This window comes from Monodelphis domestica, chromosome 3 (genome assembly GCF_027887165.1).
Source record: "Monodelphis domestica isolate mMonDom1 chromosome 3, mMonDom1.pri, whole genome shotgun sequence".
Taxonomy (NCBI): domain Eukaryota; kingdom Metazoa; phylum Chordata; class Mammalia; order Didelphimorphia; family Didelphidae; genus Monodelphis; species Monodelphis domestica.
In genome coordinates this window covers 310,605,283-310,628,385 of record NC_077229.1, presented here as the reverse complement: position 1 = coordinate 310,628,385, position 23,103 = coordinate 310,605,283, and the positions used below count along the sequence as shown (strand labels likewise).

General features: G+C 35.1%; 1 protein-coding gene across 10 annotated transcripts in view; it reads left to right on the top strand.

Annotated features, from left to right (window-relative positions):
• Positions 1–23,103, top strand: part of ASPH (aspartate beta-hydroxylase) — a 261,874-nt gene that overhangs the window by 207,154 nt on the left and 31,617 nt on the right. For all 10 annotated transcript variants that reach the window (XM_056823966.1, XM_056823963.1, XM_056823968.1 and 7 more), the window contains one exon: positions 14,111–14,248. In XM_056823966.1, the coding sequence (XP_056679944.1) occupies positions 14,111–14,248 (138 nt within the window). The remainder of the gene's footprint in view (positions 1–14,110; positions 14,249–23,103) is intronic.

Genomic DNA, 23,103 nt, shown 5'->3' with positions numbered 1-23,103 from the left:
TTTTGCTGACAGTATCTGTCCAACATTGAATAAATGTCTGTGCCTGATTGTTATAAATGCATTTGTCACACAAGACACATTGAATTTGTCTTTGAACATTATAGAAACCAGGGCCAATGACAGATACAGGAAATCCATGTTCTTTTTCACAGCTTGGTTGAAAAGAGACTTTTGTTGTCTCAGTCACAAAAAAAAACCAAAACCAAAAACAACAAAAAACCCAGTTCTTTCTCAAAGCATTTGTTTAGAATTTAGAATTTGAATCTTTAGGAGTGATCCACAAACTCACTTAGCATTAATGTGGAGAGTAGAGAGGTAAGCTGTTCTTTGCAAAGACATCACAGGGAAGCATACTGGTAACTTACTACTATAAAAACAAGCCCCTTTCATACATTTCTCTGAGAATCTCACTCCTTTAACTTCAGCTTTCTATAGATAACTTCCAATTTCACTCAAAAACATTTTTAAGCACTTCACTATGTGTAAGTTACTGTCCTTGGCAGTACATACATACAATACAAAGATGAAAAGTCAAGTCAGCAAGCATTTATCAAATGTTCACCGTGTGCTATAGGCACTGTGCAAACCTTTGAGGATAGAGACAAAGAAAAGTAAAAATATGGTCCCTGCCCTTAGGCAGCCCGTATTCACTGGGGGAAACAGCAGGCAAAGAACTCTGTATGTACAAGATAGAGTACCTTGGAGGTGATCTAAGAGGGAAGCCACAGTCATTGAGGGAGATTGCAAAAGACCTCTTGCAGAACATGGAGTTTTTTCTGAGACAGTCAAACCAAGAAGGAAAGATAAAGAAGGAGAACATTCTAGGCATTGGGGAGAGCCAGTGAAAAGGCATAGAGTAAGAGGATGGAGTGTCATGTTTAAGGAAAAGTGAGAAGACCAGGAGAATGATGGATGTCTGAGAAGAATGAAAAAGTAGGAAGGGGTCGAATTATGAAGGACCTTAAAAACTAAACAAGATTTTGTTTGATCCTGGAGGTCATAAGGACACAGGCCGTGAGCTTAAAGATTTTATGAGTCTTGAGATTTTCTCACCAGTTTGGACCTCAATTCTAAACTCAAGACTTCTGTTACCACTTTCTTATAACCGGACTGGGGTTAAAAGTCGACCTCTTCCTCTTACTATTTTTATGATCTTGGGAAAGTTATTAAACCCCTTGGCCAGAGTTTCCTCATCTTTCAAATGAAGGGACTGAGCTCAATGGTCTCAAAGTTTCCTTTCAGCACTAAATCTATGATCTTGTTATCTTTTCTTTGATGTCTGACAAGTACATCTAATTGCCTATTTAAAATTGGGCTTGTCTTTCTCTCAAATTCTCCTCCTTTTTTATGACTTCAGAATATTTGTCAGTGGTACCACCTTTCATTCATCATCCCCTCTTGATATTACCTAGAAATCTTTTTCCCTCCCCTTCTCTCCCACATAGCTGCCAACTCTTCAATGGTACTTCATATCTATGCAAATCTTCTGTGTGCCCAGAGCTGGAGGATATACAGAAGCTGAACAAGACCCGCACTCAGCTCTTATTGATGGGCTCCCAGTCCCAACATTGTAGTACAAGCCCTCATTCCTAGCTGATAGAACTATTGTAAAAGCCTTCCTCAGAGAGCCTTCTCATAGCCAATCTTTTCTTCTGATCTATTTTTCACACAACTACCAGGTTAATTTTTCTTATGCATTGATCTGCTCATGTCACTTCTCTATTCCAAACTCTGATGTGACTCCCTGTTACTTACCAACTAAAATGTAGATTCATTAGTTTGACACTCTAGGATTTTCACATTCTTGTAGTACATCATGCCTATAACCTTATCTCAAATTATTGCCCTCCATTCCAGTTAGACTAGACCACGAGTTCTTAAAATTTTATAACTATTTCAAAGTATTTGATTTCTCATAGGATAATATGTACTTTGTTTTGTGAATTTGGAGACATTATTTTGAGAAGGAAACCTAAAGCTGTACCAGACTGCCAAAGTGGATTAATCTCTTTTTCTTTCTCTGTTTCTGTTTCTATCTCTGTCTCTTTCTCTGTTTCTGTCTCTGTCTCTGTCTTTGTCTCTCTCTCACACACACAAACACATTTTTCCCCATTTTTGTATTTTCATGCAAACCACACTTCTATATTGGCCATTGTTGTAAGAGCAAAGTCATCCATAACCAAAACCTCAGGATAAAATCTAAAACACACTGATGTGAAAGAAGACCCTACAGTTTTTTTCCTCTGGAGATGGATAGTCCTAAGTCTTTTAGGATTGTCTCAGATCAGGGCATTGCTTAGAGTAACCAGGTTTTCACAGATAATCGTTGTCCAAAATTGCTTTTATTGAACAAATACGGTTTTATGAATAAAATTCCTCAATGTTGTCTATATTTTCCTGGTTTTTAACATATCAATTGAAAGCCAATTTTGATCACCTCCAAGACATCCTGGTTTCTTTCAGGGTATAAACTCTATCAGGTTCCTACCAAACTAGGAAGATGTTAAGACTGTCCAAAAACAGGCTATTTATCTCTCTTCTGTGGTCTAGCCTAGCTGAGCTTGGAAATTGGCCTCAGTCAGATAAAATTTGTAAGTATAACAGTTCTCTAAGATCATATATTAAGGTTTTTCATTCTTTATTATGGAGGGAGAATCCTCACCAATGAAATCACAATTAGAAATATGGAACTATTCTTCAAGTATCTTAGCTTATATTATTTCTAGAAGTGCCCTTCATTCCTCTCCTGATACTTACCTTTTATCTATTGAAATTCTTTTTCCTTCAAAACCCAATTCAAATAAAGCCTTTCTTGATCCTCTTAGTTAATAATGTTCTTTCCTACTCTTACTTCTTATAGCAATTTTGTGCCTCACTCATGTACTTAATGTGCATTTATTTTATATGCAACATGCTGTGCTTTATTTCACATCATCATTTTATTTATGTCTATTTTGCGCCTCCTTATTAGATTGTAAGCTCCATGAGGGCAGAGGGACTATGCATTATTTCATCATTTTATTCCCCAGACATATTGCTCTGCGTGTAGTGAGTGGGGAACACAATCTGTTACATAGAGTATTCCAAAAGCTATTAAAATTTTAAAATGCACAAAGATGTTAGGTCACCCTCTATTAAGATGAATGGAAAACACTTTGAAATGTACCATGAAATGTATTTTTACATATGCACTAATTCAGGAATGTGAAGTATCAATGAGCTGTTTTACTGAATTACCTTCATGTTATCTGTTATGTAGACCATATTTACTGAATACCATCTGAGTTGAATGTTTTTCTAGATAGTGAAGGGAATGAATTTAAAGAAAAGATATGGCGCTTACTTCCTGCAAGCTTACAATCAAACATCCAAGGAAGTAGGTCTAGCAAATTTGTAAGGGATAGAATAGAGGGAAAGAAAAAGAAGCAGAAAAACAAGCTTTGGGTCATTTCAGTATCCTAGAAGTTAAATACTAAAGACCTATCCTGGAATTTTAGCTCTAGAAGTAGAAAAGATTTGTCCAAATTTTTCATATTCAGCAAGACTTCATTTTATACTAGAGTAATTTTTGCATGCTCAGACTCATCAACTCCATTTTCTTTGATAGTCCAGTGTCTTTCATAGAAACAAAGGACATGTATATGTTTGTTTGTGTGTGTTTATAGCACTTTTTCTCTCACAGTTACTTCTTGGATGTATATTTTTTGAGAAGGATTGTGTCAGGGGTACCAAATAGAAAAAAAAGACAGTAATATAATTTATTATAGCACTTTAAGATTTAGAATTTATCTCCCTCATTATATCCTTACTACCATTTTGTGAGTCAGATGCTCTCATTATCCTCATTTTACAGATTTGTCAATGGAGACTGAGAGAGGTTAAATGACTTGCCCAGATTCACACAGTTACTAAGCATTTGAAACAAAATTTGAACCCAGGTCTTATTGATTCCAAGCTCAGCATTTTTAACTACTGTGCTACTTACTCACTCCAGGACTTAAAGGAATTAAAGGGAAAATGAAAATAGAGAAAATGAAAAGAAAAAAGCTCTAAATAAGAGTGTGAAAGGAAAATGGCTAGCAGTCATAGAGATACTAGAAATAGAGGAAGATGGAAAAACCCAGTGTAAAGAGAAGTAGAGGGAAGATGAAATGTAGAGACGCATTCTTTCCTGTCAGTTCATCTGGGCATGACATTCATGAAGAATGAACACTATTAAGAGTCCTAAAGAGTTGCTCTCTGATGAAGCCAGTCAAATCAAAGTAGACAGGAAAGAAAAAAAAAACATTCTCAATTTAAGATATTTTGTACTAGCTATTGACTACTGGGGAATAATAATGAAACAGCAGCATTTTCCTCTTAGAGTAGAATATGAACTAGCTATTGACTGGTAGGGAATAATAATGAAACCACAGCATTTTCCTCCTAGAGTAGAATTGGCATGTAGTTTCTAAGCTAGAGAGGCAGAACTAGGAATAGCAGTGGACCTTGTAAACAGCTGCTACCCAGAGCTCATCTGCCATTTATGTTCAGCATGCAAAGGATGGAGGTCCTAACATTCTTGTCAGCCACTTTCACAAAAATCCAGCAAAAAACCCCATCAACAACATTGCCTTCTAATAAAAAGGCAGTTATGAATAGATCAATTAACTACATCGAATATGGCACTGTGAACCAAACCTTTTTTCTTCCCTGGTAAACACACCTTTTGGAATGAATATGAGCCTGGATCCTGTAATACGATACTGGCACTGAGTGGCAAAGGCCATCCAGGAGTAAGATCGTGGCTTCTCCCTAATGTGACAGATCCTGCCCAGGGTCCATGGAAGCTTATGTAATTATCCATACTAGTGTCAAAGGGTTCATAAATGTTTCATGCAAAAAGGAGTTTGAATTAACGTGTAAAGATATCTTTAAAATAATTCAGCAAATATTTATTAATTCCTATTTGCAGTATACAGGTATTGCTTCCACATTGCTGATTTTCCCATTGTAGTTTTGATATATCATGGGCCAGCATAAGAAATTAAATGGGAATTCTGGGGAACTTTTTTTCTTTTTTTAAAACTTTATTAAAGAAAAAACAACTGGAGTTTCCCTCTGCCTGAAATTCACTAACTCTCTAAACTTTGAATCAAGTTCCATTCAAAGTTCTCTCCTAGGCACAGGATTGGTCCTTCTATAGATGAATCCTGTGCCCAGAAGTAGGGGGAATGACCCCTCCTTAGCATGGGATTGGTCGAATTCAAGACCAATCCCACCCTAGGAAATAGACCAATATTCTGAGAACTTTGAGGAATCTACAGATAACACAGAAAAATTTTAGAAACTTAGAATTGCATAAAATATGTGAATAGTTTTATATATAATATCAACATATTTTATTTTAATACCATAAATATACACAATTTCTTTTTTAAAATAAGTAAACAGTTAAAGTTTGAGAAAAGAATATGAAAGCCAGCAAATGACAGACACAGTCTAGAAATATAGAGATCTCTTAAAAAGTTTAGTAACTAATAAAGACATATAAGCTACTGTAAATATCCCATAAAAGAAAAGGAAAGAAATTCAAACTTCTTCTCTGGTATAAGGGGGGGAAAACATTTTAGGTGAATTTTCCAGATCATTGGGGTGCCTTGGCCTCCACCCCCATGGTATAGAAGGGCTACTTGTAATATCCGTTGTAATACTTGTAATATGAAAGAAGTTAGGAATATTGAAATGAAAATAAAATAATTCCTGCCTTTATGTATTGTCTAAAGAGGAGGGAAGAAAAGACTACAATAGTATACATGGGTAAAGAAATCCAAGGCCATTAAGGTAAAGGGAAGAACATTAAAAACTGTGAGCTCCAGAATGACTTTATAAAGAAGGTAGGGTTTGAGCTAAATTTTAAAAGGAATTGGGGATTCTAAGAAGGCAGAGACAAAGAGGGAATACATTTTAGACATGGCGACATCCATGGATGTCATATGGACATATGGAAATCAAAGAGACAATGTCAATTCCATAGACAGTTAATATTATAGTGGAGAGTATTCCAGAGGAGGAATCAGAAAGATGAGTATAAATCATAATTCAGATACTTCCTATATGTATGTTCCTGGGCAAATAAGGGAGGTCTCTTAGCTTCTTTCTATTTTCTCATTTTTAAAATGGGGATAATAATAGTACCTATTCAGGCTTATTATGAGGATCAAATGAGTTCGCTATATAAAACATTTTACAAATCTTCAAACATTCTCTATTAGCTATTAATGTTATTTTTATTGCTTTTATTATCATTATTGTTTTTGTTATCATTATTATTTCCAGTAAACCAGCTTAATTATAAGCTGAAGAAGAATCAGGCCAGAAAATTAGGATTGATTAAAATAAAAATAATAATATTTAACATTCTGTGAACAGCTACTGGTACAATTGCCAGACTTAGAGTCAGGAAGACTTCTCTTCTTGAGTTCAAATTGGGCCCTAGGCACTTACTAGCCATGGACCCTGGGCAAGTCACTTAACCCTGTTAACTTCAGCTTTCTCAACTCTAGAATGAAGTGGAGAAGGAAATGGAAAACCCAAAACCCCAAATGTGCCAGGCAGTATGCTAAGGCTTTCCAATTATTATCTCATTTTATCTTTACAACAACCCTGGAAAGTAGGTGCTATTATTATCTTTCTCTTACAAATGAGGAAACTGGGGCAAACTGAAGTCAAGTGTTGCCCAGGATCACAGAGCTACTAAATGTCTGAGATCAAACTTTTACTCCTGCCTTCTTGATTCCAGGCTCAGGGTTCTCTCCACTGGACTAGCTGTGAAGAGTTTTAAGTTCCAAACTGAGAAAGTTTGTACTTTATTCTAGAGATCCTACAAACACTCAAGATTATTATACAGAGAAATGCCACGGTCAGACTTTGTTTTAGGAATATTAATTTGGTAACTTTGTAGTTGATGGATGGGAGGGAGGATAAACTGAGATCGGGAAGAATAATTATGCTGCTTGAACTAAGAATAGACAGATTTGAAAGTTGATACAGAAATAAAAATTGATGACCAAGTGAAAAATGGAGTGAGTGTGGGTTAAGATGAGGAAGATATTAAGCTTTCAAATTTGGATGCTTGGAAAGATGGTGAAGGGCTTGGAAAAATTTGGAAAATTAGGAAGAGGATTTAATAGGAAACTGTTTTAGGCATACAGAATTTTAGAATTGGCAGTTGAGCATTTGGGACTGGATGTGAGGAGAGAGATTAGTGCTGGATATATACACCTAGGAGCCATCTACATAGAGATAATTGAAACCAAGGAAGAGTAGGTGTCTGTGTGTTAGACAGACAGACAGAGACAGACAGGCACCGAGAGAGACAGAGATGAAAAGGGAGGAAAAGGAGAAGTGAAATAAAAATAGAGACAGAAACAGTCACACACCAGGCTTCTTGAGAAGTGATTTTATAACATCTCTAATATAGTTTATTCTTATAGTTCTCTCCTAAAAGTCAAGTACAGTGAAAAAACAAAACAAAACAAAAAACAATAACTCATTTAGAGGTTCCAGTTAGATCCAGAGTTCCTGACTTAAAATCATGCTTCTCTACTTTTGGTTTTAAGACAGACTTCTCTCCTGCTTTTTTCTTGGTGAACATATATCTTTAAAAATAGATCCCTTGATGATTCAAAATTAATATGCCATCAGACTTTTAAAATGTCATTTTATTATTGTTATTTAGTTGTGTCTTATTATTCATTTTATTAACTGGAACACTAGACATAAGGAAAGCAAGTCTCAAATATTAGACAAATATAGTTAGAACAGCAAATACTTTTTAATTGTTTTTTAAAATTTCAAAGATGAAAGGCTGAAATAAATTCCTTTGTCAGATAAAGGCACTTTTAAGCTAAATATATGGACAAGGACAACATATAGGAGTGATTAAAAAGACTTTTCCTCATCTGAAATATTTTGTTATTTTATTTCCTAGCATGTATATGCATATGAATAAAAACATGATCTTCCCTTTGTGATAAAATCAGGATTATAAAAAATAAATAATAAACTGGCTAGCTTTTTTCCTAAAGAAGTACATTCTTTGTTTTTTTTTTTAGACTTCCCATTGCCTTTTATGGCAAACTAATTTATTTTAATAAAATATTTAAAATACTTCACACTCCCCAATCCCCATTTTGACATTTTAAACATATTAAATATCCATAACAATTAACTAGAACTTATGTCTTAGTATCCAAATTGATTAACTCCAGAATGAGTTAAGGAGATAGTGTTTTCTTTTTTAAAACTTAAATTTATTTATTTGTGTATTTTTCTGTTACATTAAAATATCCAGTTGATTACCTCCCTTTCCACCTTGCCCTAGAGAAGATATAATTTGACAAAATGATATATGCAAATATAAAACTATATCTTACTTATTCCCATTTATCAGTTCTTTCTCTGGTGGTGGACATACACCTCAGTCTCCAAACAGTATTTCTGTTGCTGTATATAATATTCTCTTGGTTTGACTTATTTCCCTTCTCCTAATTTCATATAGGTCTTTCCATATTTTTTCAAAGTTACCCTGTTCATCACTTCTTACTGTGTAGTAGATTTCCATCACCATCATATGTCACAAGCTATAGACATTCACCAAATGGTGGGCATCTCTTCAATTCCCAGTTCTTTGCTTCCAAAGACAGCTGCTATAAATATTTTAGAACATATCAATTCGTTTTCATTTTTCCTGATCACCTTCAGAAATAAACCTAATAGTGGTATTGCTGGGTCAAATGGTAGACACAGATTTGTAACTCTTTGAGCACAATTCCTGATCATTTTCCAAAATGGTTGGATCACAGTTCCACCAATAGTGTATTAATGTCCCAATTTTCCCACATCCTTTCCAACATTTGTTATTTTGTCATCAGCTTTTTCATCAGCTTTTCATAAGCTTAGCCAATGTGATAGGTGTGAGATGATATCTCACGGTTGCTTTGATTTGCATTTCCTTAATAATGGTTTAGAGCATTTCTTCATATAGTTGTATATAGCTTTGATGTCTTCATCCAAAAACTCTGTCATTTTTAACCATTTATCAATTGGCATTCCTATATATTTGACAAATTTCTCTACATATTTTAGATGAGACTTCTATTTGAGAAACTGCCTATAAAACTTTAGTTTTTCTAATTGATCCATCCTCTTAAACAAAGATGAGAATGTGATTTTAAAAGTGTCTGAACATGAAGGTCAATATATATATGATCATAATTCTGGTGAGGCAACCAATTTATTACAGATATTATGAGATTAATATAATTAGATGTTAATTTCCACTAACTGGAAGGATAAGGAATAAATGAATCAGTAGACATACTGTATGAAAGGGTATGGAAGGGGCACCATGTAAGAAACATGGAAAGGGCTTCTTTGATAGCATATGGGGCTTCCATTCAAAAAGGGACATATGGAGAAGCATACTTTCCAGACAGCTGTCTTTGAAAAGACTAGTTGTCCCAAAAACACACTACATCATGTAACAATTATCTTGAAGTCACAAAATGATTCCCCATATGCTGGAGGAAGAGGAAGGGTATAAGCATTTATAAAGTATCTCTAATTTACTAGGAGCTAGATTAAATGATTTTTACAGATATTATCACATTTGATCCTTACAACAAAACTAGGAGGTAGGTGCAATTATTATTTCTATTCTACAGTTGAAAAAGAAACTGTTAAAAACAAAAGTGTTTTTTAAAAGTCATGAATATTACCTTATATTTTGTCCACCATTAACAAAACTTTATATCTTTCAGGTTCTTTTTTTTTTTTTTTCTGGGAAATTCCACCTTGTTGTTTTGGTTTGCTCTGTGTTACAGAAAACATTTTTGATATTTGTAAACCTTCTTGCTTTTCAAATATCTTAATTCATATGACCCAGAGGCTTTGGATAAATTGTGAAAAACCCTTATATTACCTAAGTACCCTTGAAGGTGAGATTTAAGAAGTTCATTCTGGAAGCAGAAATTGAAATATTTTTCCATTGAGTACCTTTAGAAAAATCTATTATTACCTTTGTGACCTAAGGGGGTAAGTGACTTCACTTCTCACTGCCCCAGGCAACTCTCAAAGTCTTATATAAAAGGTAGGAATTCTCACCTTCATCAGTAAAAGAAGTTTCCTCATCTAGAAGTTGGCTCTGCCCAGTCCCCACTTCTACCCCAATTGGTGAAATCTTAGGTCCTAATCTCTCAAACACTTAATTTTTCCCTTTACTTTTTTTTTTTAATTAAAACCCTTACCTTCCATCTTGGAGTCAATACTTTGTATTGTGAATGATAAGGGCTAGGCAATGGGTGTTAAGTGACTTGCCCAGGGTCACACAACTGGGAAGTGTCTGAGGCCAGATTTGAACCTAGGACCTCCTGTCTCTAGGCCTGACTCTTAATCCACTGAGCTACCCAGCTGCCCCCATGCCCCTTTACTTTTTAAAATAAGTTTTTTACTAATGTTTTTTTCTTATATCACCAGTATCCCATGCATCCCTCTTCCTTCTCTCCCTGGAATTCATTCCATATGATAAATAATATTCTTTGGAAAGAGGGGGGGAAAAGAGTCAATACGAGTGACTGAGAAAATCCAAAAACATGCAAAGTGTTTCGACTCCTACCATTATGATGGAGTACATTGGGAATATCTTCTCATATTTTATTATTTGAATCCCACTTAGTCTTTATAATTTTGTTACATTTATTTTTGATGTTTTTTGGGGTATCATTCTTCTTTCTATTTACATTGTTTTAGTTATCATGCATATTTTTTCTTGACTGCTTACTTTACTCTGTATCAGTTCATATAGATCTTTCCATACTTCTGTGTATTCATCATACATTTTTTTAAATACAAAAAATTTTTCCCTCTTTCAATCACTTCCTTATACTGAATGCATAAATGTTTTCTGTACAGAAGTTTTCATTTACAAATTCTCTCTTCTGCTGTGGACACAGGATTATGTTCTTTCAGTTTCTTTATTTTCATCTTTTTAAAGACATGACCCTGTTCCCCTTGGCTTTCTTTCCTTCACCTTTGATCTCTTCTCTTTTGGTATTTTCCTTTCTTCTCCTCCCCTTCAGTCTTACTCTCTACTTTTAAAATTTTGTTTTTGAGTCCCTTTTCAAAAGGTATTTCACTCACTTTCTTCATTATTTAATTTCTATTTATTTTATCCACTTTCTGTTTACTTTAAACCCTTACTCTCAAGGTTCATGATCCCTATATAATTCCTTAGTCCTTCTCGTTTCTCTATATTCTTCACACAATCAAAGCTAACAAGGAATCCCTTTTAGGATAACTTGATCTTGATTTTGGGATTCTAGGTCTATCACCTAGGTACTTTCTGCCACTTCCTTTTAGGGCTTGCCCCATCTATTCCCCTTTTCATCGTGCCTCATTTCCAGAATAATGCCAATTATTGCAGGTGACTAAGGACGTTGCCCTGTGGTAGGGATATTATCCTTGATTAGGCAACCCACCACTGATCTATTCTCTTTTACGTTTACCATTCCACCTCTACATTTGCCTGGAAATTTCCTCTGTTTCCATGCTCTCTCCCATTCCTCCAACTTCCATTTGTCTCTAATGTAAAATAAATATAGTAAAGGAGGGAAATATTGAAAAGATGTAGAAAAAGAAATTTCCTAATGTCTATACTAGTTATCCTATAACTATCTATAACTGCCTATAATTACTATCTATAACTGCATATAACTACTGGTAATAACAACCACCCCACAAAGTTCCAACCCAATCCAGCCCAATCAAAACCAACCCAATCAGTGTTTAATCCAACTCCAATTAGGTCTGTCAATGAAGACCAGTCACCTTCCAACCCAAAAAAAGGTCAAGGAAGGGAATAAACCTAACAGCCCAAACCAAAAGGCCAAAAGCCCTGTAAAGGCTAAAGCCAAAAGCTCTCTCAGTAAGTTCAGGCCCACCTTTATATTACAGCAAATAAATGCCCCAAACCAACTAATCACCAACCCACACCACTAGCAACCAATCCCCGATGACCAACTCATGCCCAGCAGCCAACTTCCCACAACTGCCAGCCTTAACTGTCAGCGACCTACAGACCTAACTGTTGGCAGTTGAGCCCCCTAACTGTCAGCAACTGACACTGGCCCAGCAGGGGACTCCCAGTTCCTACTTCCTGTTACTGTGGGCTGGTTAATCCCTATACATCTCTATGGTAAGAGGACCTGCAGGTCCCCTTATTAAATTAAAAAAGGAATAAAGAATTCCTTTTTATAGGATGTTTGAGAAGCAAATACTTTCTTCAGCTCTGGTTTTCTTTCTAAAAATGTTTCAAACTCTTCTTTATTATTTAACATTTGCCTTTTGTCTTGTATGGTTAATGTCAGATTTGCATGATAGGTCACGCTAGGCTGCACACTGATTTCTATTACTCTTCAAAGAAGACATTATTCTATTCCCTCTTCTCTTTTTCTAGTGGGTAAGAAAAGCTTATATTATTAGAATATCCTTTTCTTTGTATTTGGAAATCTTTCTCCTAAAGATGTGCAAAACTAATTGTTTATGAATTGAACTATTAAATTTTACCAGTAGGTATCTCAGAATTTGCAATCTTGGGTATTTTTCAGGAGACAATCTTTGAATTTTTTTCAATTGCATTTTCATTTTCTATTCTTAGGAATGCTATACATTTCCCTATTATTATTCCCTCTATCTGATGTTAATGTTTTTTGACCTGTTATAGTCTTCTTGGAGACCAGTAATCTTTAGGATGTCTATGTGCATCCCATGTTTGACTTCAGAATGTTTTGCTTGCATAGCAGGTATATTTTCTTTTAACATTACTGTTTTTTACTTCTGTTCTTTTAGGTTGTCCTTTATTTCTATGTATCCATTTTCCTATTCTATTGTTAGCCCTTTTGTTTCTTTAGTGAGGGTTGCCATTAATGATTCGAGTTTTTCAATTCATTATTTTTGATGTGCAGGACATAAATTTTGGTCTCATTACCCATTTTTCTTTTAATTAACTACTCAGGAGCATATTGTGGTTCCAGGATCTCTTCTAATTCTTTAGGCTCCTCTGTCTTATCAAGCATTGGGTCATTTCCCTTCATTTTGAAGTGTTTATTCAGAGATGCCTGAATTAATTTATTAGATTTGGAGGCCATATTTCCTTCTGTTATTGTTTTTTCCTGCTGGTTTATTTATGTTAAAGTCTGAGTCTTTTTCCTTTCTGAAATCTTTGGGATTTTTAAGACTTTTTTTTTGCCATCCATTTTCCTTATTATTCACTTTTTTGACTCTATCCTTTCTTATTGTAGTTTTCTTGACAGCTTAAAATGTCTCAAGCTTCTCCCACATCGGACAATTCATGGTTGCCCAGCATAGGCCTATACTACAAATTACTTGAGGAGGTGGAACTAGACCCTGCTAGGTGCTGTGCTTTTCCTTCAGGCTTTGAGGAGTCCACACAGCTCCTTATATGCACAATGGATTGTCTTGCTGATCTGTCCCAGTCCCTCTCTTTCTCAATTCTCTGATCCGACACAGGTGGTTCAGAGCCTGTCCTCCCCCTGCACCCACAGCAGTTCAGAGCTTTACAGTCTTGGTGCTTCCAGGTTGCAGCCCCTAGAAGAATTTTGTGCTTGAAAGACTGTGGCCAAACTGGCTGACAAAGCCTGAGCAAAGTTCCATAGCCAGAAGCCAGGTGGACACAACACCAGAATTAAGAGAGGGGAACCAAGAAAGGGGTGGATTTTGATATAAAATTGTGTCTTATTATTGGGCCTGTTAGAATTATTTTGATACTGGTAGTGTGGGAGATGGGAGAAGGGAGGGCCAGTGAATGTCAGTTCTAAGATTTTTGCGTTGTGCTTGTTTTTAAATTTCTTTTGGATTTTTGGTGTCCCATGGAGACAATTGCATTTGCTTTATTTTTAGTGTATAGTTTCTGTTTTGGAGAAGTTTGAGAGGTTGTGGGAATCATAGAAATTATCTAGCCTGACATCTTATTGCTCAACTTATTTTTTAATAGCTTTTGATTAGATGTTTGAAAATACATCTTATTTTTTTATTTTTTCTGATTTTTCAGGCATACAAATGGTATGAACTTGGACATAAGAGAGGTCATTTTGCATCTGTTTGGCAGCGTTCACTTTACAATGTGAATGGGCTCAAAGCCCAGCCTTGGTGGACTGCAAAAGAAACTGGTTATACTGAGTTAGTGAAGGTGAGTACCAGTCTACACTTAACTTCTTATTGTCTTTGATCTCAAGCAAGGGATGTTACCAGCTATGTAACATGAAACTAGATAATAGGAATGACATACACCCTTGAAGACAGCATATTCAGTAATTTTTTTAACAGAACACAGAGCTAGGTAAACTGATGAGTTGTGGCAGTTCTTATGCTTTAATAATAAGCAAGGGTAGTTAGAGAAATAGCCAAAGTGATTTTTCATTCTTAACTAGAATCAATTCTGTTCCATTAAAACTCACTATTTAAGGGATTCTTCTATGAACAGTTTAAACTTTAAAAAATAGCAAATCACTAATGTTATTCACTTAAACATGACATTTTCCTTTAAGGTTACTTGATTATGGGAGCTTTAATGGTTAGGGCAAAGAAATCCTTCCTCTTAGCCTTGCCAGTCAAGTGTCCTTTTCTAAATCCTATCTTCCCATAGCATCTCAAAATGGTACTTAGACTCATCTTATGTGAGCCCTTCCTGTGTAGATCCTGTATTACAAAGGGGAAAAAAGGAAGGAATATAAATTAATGAGTGGCCTGACCAGCACTAAATTCCTGATCATTAAATTCTTTTTTGAAATTCAGTGCTGCATCATTTGCTAATCAGCTATATATGTGAAGGTGGTATTTTAAAAATTGACTTGTAACTTTTAAAGCTCTATAACATGATTATGAGCTACATAAGTATATATACACATATGAACTTTTTAAATTGACCACTAACCCACAACCACCACAACAGGAAACAGTTTGCTGTCATAAAAAGCCCTTCTGTTCATTAACCACTTATTTGACAATGTTGCATTAGGATTCCAGACTAAGGTGAGCTATTCATAACAATTATGTGGATGCTCGCCCTTGTATCTCAGAGATGTGTCTTCTGAGGACACAAAAAGAGAGCAATATTCTTTAGTGCATGGGAACAAGTTATGGTCCAGGACAAAGAACTTTGACTCTGGAGTCAGAAGACCTGAGTTCAAACCCTGTCTCTAATGCTTGATACCTGTGTGATATGGGACAAATCATTTAATCTCTTTGGATTTCCAGTTTCCTTATCTATTCAATAACACATTGAATTAGAGACCCCTGTAGGATCTCTTTAAGTTTTATATGCATGATCTTATGAACTAATTCTTTCTGTTGATTTTTTTTATTAAAGGTCATCATTTCTGTTCATTTGGTATAACTCTTTGCATTGGCTTCACCAGCAATGCAACTGGACACAATAATTTGGAGGAGAATTTCCCAAAGATTTTTCTCTCTTAGCTTCATTCTCATTAAAATTATACATGATGTATCAAAGCTCCAAGTGCCTTAGAGATATTTAGCAGAGAAATTGAAACTAAAATTATGATTAAGGTTTTTGCACTGAACGAATCTCTTCCAGCCAGAGAAAACCTCCCATAACCTAAGGGATCTGTTTTACCCTGTTTAAAAAGATTGCTCATTCATCCACACAGTGCTGCTACTAATTTTGATATAAAATGTACACTTCAGAAACCATTAGAGTAACACCAAAACCACTGCATTAGCCAGTATTTCTACAGAAAGCTAGCTAAAAATCCTTCTTTTGTATTTGCTTATCCTAACTTTTTGTAATCTTCATGTAAAAAATGATGGGGAGAAAAAAGTTCTTGAAGCTTTATTTGGATTTCTCAAGGCATGTGCTCTGATGCAAGCAAACAGCATCATGATAATTTTGTTCTTTTCTCATACTGAAGTTTTATTGCTTTTGGAATGGATCCCAGGATTACTTTGCCAACTGTTATATAGTGAGTAGAAATGATTGATTAAAATAGCTCTTGCACTATCATTTTTCTTCCAGATCATGGCTTTTATTAATTGAGAAATTAATTGCATATGAGTACTTTCACGTGGAAAAAAGAAGACATTGCTAACCCACCCCATTCAGTAGTGCATTGGTAGTTCTGAACTTAGTTACCAAGCAGCCAATTATCGGAGTGATGTTTTTTATTCTTAAAATAAAATGGATTACAAGAACAAAAAAGTCAGATTTTATGCTAGAATTTAATTATAATGTAAGATTAGCAGCTCAATGTAAAATAAATTCCCACAGAATCAAGAATAGACCAAGTACAGTTTCTTATGATTCGTATAATCTCTAAATCCAGCTTTACAGAGTCAAGTTTTAAACTCTAATACACTGGAGAAAGGATCCTTTATAAGGATGAAAGCAAAAGAATGCTTACCTAAAAAAATAAGTGAGTTAAGTCGTTAGGTAATATTGAGAGTAACTGGTTAATTGTTTGTGTTTTTCGTGTACATATAACAAGGATCTGTATTCTCTTATAAGAAAAAGATCAGTGAATACTTACCTGGAATCACAATGCTACCAGGAGTACAAGAAAATAATTTTCTGCATTTTTAAAAATATTTACAAAACACTTTAATACTTTCAATAGAAACAAATATATTTCTGTTTTAGAGGATTCTATAAATGTCCATTGGTAGCTCTGTTCTCAAGAATGATCTCTATAGTCCCTCTTCTTGTTCCTTCCATTGTACCCACTGAAATCCTTACCTATTTTCAGGAAGCTTCCTTTTATTTTATCTCTTTTCTTATTTTAACTTTAACTGAAATCTGACTTTTGCCTCGGATGTTCATATCACATCCTTTGCCACTGTCTACATTGCTAGTTATTCCCCAGATTATTGGGCCAGGAGGAGAAATTGGCACACTTCTTGTTTTCCACTGATACTCTCAAGACTTGTATTAATGTTATCAATAGTCTGTCATTTAAATTGTTTCAAAACTTTAAAGTCATTCTTGGCTCTTCCCTGTCCCGGAACAAATCCTCAGCAAAAGTAGTTTGCATTATTAAAGGAATGCTTTGTGAAAGGGATAGTTGTGATGAAAATGGGGCAGCATGGGAAGAACAGGTCATGCCCCAAATCCTCATTTCCTTTTTTTTTTTGGTCAGTTAGGTTTTAGCTGATAAGGGACATACCATAGGGATAGTATATGTGGATTTTAGCCAAAGTCTTGTCTGTCATCCTTATAGACAACATAGAGAGAGGTGATACAATTGTATACTTTCAAAATAGGTTGACCAACTGGATCCAATGAGTGTTAATTATTAGGTCACTATCAATGAAGATTCCTTCATTGGATTTGACCTTGGTTCTGTTACACTTCTTTATTTCAGTGACCTGAATGATGGCATAAGGGACATTCTTATCAAATTAATAGCCAAGGTCTGAGAAGATTTACAACAATAATAATAATAGTTTACAATTTTATACTGTCAAAGGTTTACACAGCCCTTCAACATATGGTATCTCATTTGATATTCACAACAACTCTGAAAAGCATGTACTATAATTATCTCTATTTTACTAATGAGGAAACCAAATTTGAGATGTGAGGTTCAATTTGAAGGCAAATTATTTGCCTGGGCTTACTGAGCTAGTAAGTACTGAAAAAGGTTTGGAACTCAGATCTTCCTGACTCCCAAGTCTAATAAGCAGGTTCCTAAAATATCTCAGCAGTTTATATAACAGTAGACCAAAAAAGTAAGGTGATTTACATACACATTTCAGTATGGATTCAGTTGAAGAAATAAGTTCCAGAGTTAAATCAATAATTTCCAAACTTTATTTGGCAATGCCTCTACCCCTTTACTTAAAATTGTCATCCTTTCCCATCTTTATCAAATAATTTATACAGAGAATTTTTTTAGCTCTTATTTTATTCACATAAACTTAAGATGTATCACAAATATATAATGGTGCATATATAAAACTTAAATGTTAGAAAATAATAGCATATACCAATATATATTGATAACCCTTTTATAATTTTCATATTCATAATTTACAAAATAACTTTCAGTATCACCAAAGGTGATGAGTAAATTGTTTTCTAGTGCTAAATTTCTCAGAATATAGTATCATTGATGATTTTGCTACATGTACATGTAATTCTTTCTCAAACATAAATCAAGATCAAAATTCTGTTTTGTTAATAGACACAGCAGAAAATCCTATTCACACAAATAAGATGTTATGGACAGTAGTATAACATATATCACTTTGATAATCCCAAGATCTCTTTATTTAATGATAGCCAAAGCATAAAAAGGCTTTCCAGGTTCAAATATGTATTTCAATATATTTGTAATAAGATGAGTTTATTAGATTGAGTAAGACCAAATGAATCATTTGTCTCTGGCAAATGGGTTCCTTATCCATTCCTATTTAGAAATTCTAGGTCTTTAAAACAAAATGTGAATTGCTTCAGTAGATTGGTAAAGGGATTAATAAACAGACATTTACTTTCTTTTATTCATGTGTAGGGCAGACATTTTTTAAAATCATGAAACATGTAAAAGTATTTTTTTAATTGGCTGCCCATGTCTGACTTATTCATAAATCTAGTCACTTTATCTTGTTGGATTAGAGTTTGAATTTGATGATCTTGCCTTGATATTTTTATTGAATTTAGCTTTTGCAAAATATCCATCAAATATGCAAGTCTCTGAAGTAATTTTTATTAAGTGAATTTGATTCACCTTTCATATTATAATTTAAATATTCGTTTTTCTATTACTCAGTCACCCTCCTAAATCCTTAAACACAAAAAGTCAACATGCTTCAAAACCATATAATATATTCGGGTCCCAAATATATTCTTCCTGGGAATCTCTCTTTTAATGGACTATGATACAATAAAGCTAGCTAACTGCTCTTGTCAGAACTTGAAAAACTATATATAACTCTTTAGTCGTATTTCTTGGTCAAGAGATTGTCTGTGAAGCATGCAATATGTCCAAATTACAAAAGGAATCATATTTTAAAATAGTATTTGTAGACCTATGTTTTCCAGAATAGTATTTTTATACCTGTGTTTTACAGAATGTTCTATTCATAGCCAAAAGTCCTATAACCTTTGTTGTTCAAGTGTGCATGAACCATGGTTTGGGGGAGAGGGGGGAAGAATGGAGAAGTCCTAAATAGAAGTGATGAGACCCACTAATTTCTCATAGTACAAGTCTTTGATGAAATGAATAGCAACTGAGTATGGAGATGAGACTAATTCCTCTTCTTTATAAAATACAATTAATCCATGGGGTTCACTTGCTAATTCTCAGAAGCAAACCACCTGGGACTAAATATTTCTACCTTTGAAAACATATCTCAAACTATGTTGGCCAGATTTTTAACATGCTTTCTAAAACATCTTTTGCCTCAAAAAACTTCTCATGTGCCCCTTGAATGATAAAACATGTATTGAGATCAATATATAACTGATTGGGAAGGTAAGCCACTAACTACCAGCAATTAATATGTTCAATATGAGTAAAGTCTTTACAAGTAGGAGTTGTTTCATTCTTTATATTTATATCTCCAATCCTTTAAATACTGCCTGACACATAGTAGGTGCTTAATAAAATTTTGTTTGATTGTTGAATTAACTAACAGGATTGGGAAAGGCTTCTCATGGAAGAGGACAAATGAGCTAAGTTTTGAAATAAGGTAGGGATTCCCAAGAAGCAGCAGGAAGAGACACTGAATTTCAGGCACTGGGAATAGTCTGTGAAGGTTTAGAGGCAGAAAATAAAGGACCAAGTTCAGAGACTAGCAACTTGGCAACTTTGAATGTAAAATGTGTAAAGTTAAGTCATGTTTAATAATCTGGAAAAAGTAAATTGGAGCCAGATTGTTAAGGCCTTTAAATATCAAGCAGGAGAGATATTATATTCTAAAGGTATTAAGGAGCCATTGATGTTTCTGCCTTTTTAAAGCTGTCCTCCCTTTCACAGCCACAAGTTAAAATAAGATGTGTGTTCTTGTTATCTCCACTTTCTCACCTCTTACTCACTTCTCAATCTTTTATTGTCAGGCTTCCAACTTCACTAAATTATTAAAGATCATATAGTATTGTCAAATTAGATGGCTTTACCTCAGTCCTTATTCTTCCCTACCTCACTGTAGCAGTTAATATTGTCAGCTACCACTGCTTCCTCAGCTTCTCTTCCATCCATCCGTGTTTTTCCTTTGACACAATTCTCTGTTCTTCTACCTTTGGCTTCTCCTTTTAAATCTCTTTTCCTGGATCATAACTCTTGTCCATTTTGGGATATAGATAGATAGATAGATAGATAGATAGATAGATAGATAGATAGATAGATAGATAGATAGAAAGATAGTATGTGTGTGTGTTTGGTTGTTGTTCGCTCATCTCAGTCATAGCTGACTCTGTGACCCCCATTTGGAGTTTTCTTGGCTAAGATATTGGAGTACATTGCTATTTCCTTCTCTAGCTCATTTTGCAGATGAGAAAACTGAGGCAAGCAGGGTTAAGTGAGTTGCCCAGGGTAAGAGGTAGTAAATGTCCAACACCAGATTTGAACTGAGATCTTCCTGTCTTCAGACCCAGAACTCTATCCACTGTGCCACCTAGCTGGCTATATGTGTGTACTTATATATATATATATATATATATATATATATATATATATATATATATATATATATATGTTTCTATATCAAGAAATTTTAAAGAGCAGCAACAAAACAGTTTTATTTGTGTTCCCTTATATTCTTTTTAATTTTCTATCCCTCCCATCCCACTAAAATCTCCCTTCCACCTCCCCAGAGTTTAAGTCTTACCTTATAACAAATAAGTCTAGTAGATCAAAACAAATGAAAACAATGGCATTCTCTAAGAATACATCCTCATTCATTATCTGGAGTCAGGTACCTCTTTGTCAGAAGGTGGGAGCTGTGATAAAGGATGAAAAGGTTTGCAATTTGCAAAACTGCAAAAACTGAAAAATGCAAACCTAGGTATGATTGACAGTGACGTATGACCAAGGGTCACATGGGAGCCTGAGCCTGTGGATCTGGGAAGATTCTATGGACCAACAGTTTGTCTTCTGAGGGTGTCTGCTCTCCTGGATTGATCAAGTCTACTCTCCTAAAGACCTTAAGAGAAGTTTGCCTGTGATCAAACTGTGGAAGGAGTTTTTCCCAGTAGCTAGCTGCTGTGGCAACATTAGTCTTACTTGGAAATCAGGACTTGCTTGGACATCTAACAAAGGATCCTGTCTCTATTTGATTTTGGACTCCTGCTGTGAGGATTGGGGTATTTGGTTAAGTTTTTAGTTAAGTAACATAGTTAATATAGTTTAGTTAGTTTATTTTTTTTATTTTTTAAACATTATTTTATTTGGTCATTTCCAATATTATTCATTGGAAACAATGATCATTATCTTTTCCTCCCCCCCCACCCCCCACCTCCCACCACCTCTCCCATAGCCGATGCATGATTCCACTGGGTATCACATGTGTTCTTGATTCGAACCCATTTCCCTGTTGTTGGTATTTATATTAGAGTGTTCATTTAGTGTCTCTCTTCATTCATATCCCCTCCACTCCTGTAGTCAAGCAGTTGCTTTTCATCAGTGTTTTTACTCCCACAGTTTTATCTTCTGCTTGTGGATAGTGTTTTTTAGATCCCTGCAGATTGTTCAGGGACATTGCATTGCCACTAATGGAGAAGTCCATCACCTTCGATTGTACCACAATGTATCAGTCTCTGTGTATAATGATTTCCTGGTTCTGCTCCTTTCGCTCTGCATCACTTCCTGGAGGTTGTTCCAGTCTCCATGGAATTCCTCCACTTTATTATTCCTTTAAGCACAATAGGATTCCATCACCAACATATACCACAATTTGTTCAGCCATTCCCCAACTGAAGGGCATCCCCTCGTTTTCCAGTTTTTGGCCACCACAAAGAGCGCAGCTATGAATATTCTTGTACAAGTATTTTTCTTTATTATCTCTTTGGGGTACAAACCCATCAGTGCTGTGGCTGGATCAAAGGGCAGACAGTCTTTTATCGCCCTTTGGGCATAGTTCCAAATTGCCCTCCAGAATGGCTGGATCAATTCGCAACTCCACCAGCAATGAATCAATGTCCCCACTTTGCCACATCCCCTCCAGCATTCATTACTTTCCTTTGCCTTCATGTTAGCCAATCTGCTAGGTGTGAGGTGATACCTCAGAGAGTTTTGATTTGCATCTCTCTGATTATAAGAGATGTAGAGCACTTTTTCATGTGCTTAATAATAGTTTTGATTTCTTTGGCTGAGAACTGCCTGTTCATGTCCTTTGCCCATTTATCAATTGGAGAGTGGCTTGATTTTTTTGTACAATTGATTTAGCTCTTTGTAAATTTGAGTAATTAAACCTTTGTCAGAGGTTTTTATGAAGATTGCTTCCCAATTTGTTGCTTTCCTTCTGATTTTAGTTACATTGGTTTTGTTTGTACAAAACCTTTTTAATTTGATGTATTCCAAATTATTTATTTTGCATTTTGTGACTCTTTCTAAGTCTTGCTTAGTTCTAAAATCTTTCCCTTCCCAAAGGTCTGACATGTATACTGTTCTGTGTTTGCCTAATTTTCTTATAGTTTCCTTCTTTATATTCAAGTCATTCACCCATTTTGAATATATCTTGGTGTAGGGTGTGAGGTGTTGATCTAAACCTAATCTTTCCCACACTGTCCTCCAATTTTCCTAGCAGTTTTTATGAAACAGTGGATTTTTGTCCCAAAAGCTGGGTTCTCTGCGTTTGTCGTATACTGTTCTGCTGAGGTCACTTACCCCGAGTCTATTCCACTGATCCTCCTTTCTGTCTCTTAGCCAGTACCAAATTGTTTTGATGACCGCTGCTTTATAATATAGTCTGAGATCTGGGACTGCAAGGCCCCCTTCCTTTGTATTTTTTTTTCATTATTGCCCTGGATATCCTTGATCTTTTGTTCTTCCAAATGAACTTTGTTATGGTTTTTTCTAAATCAGTAAAAAA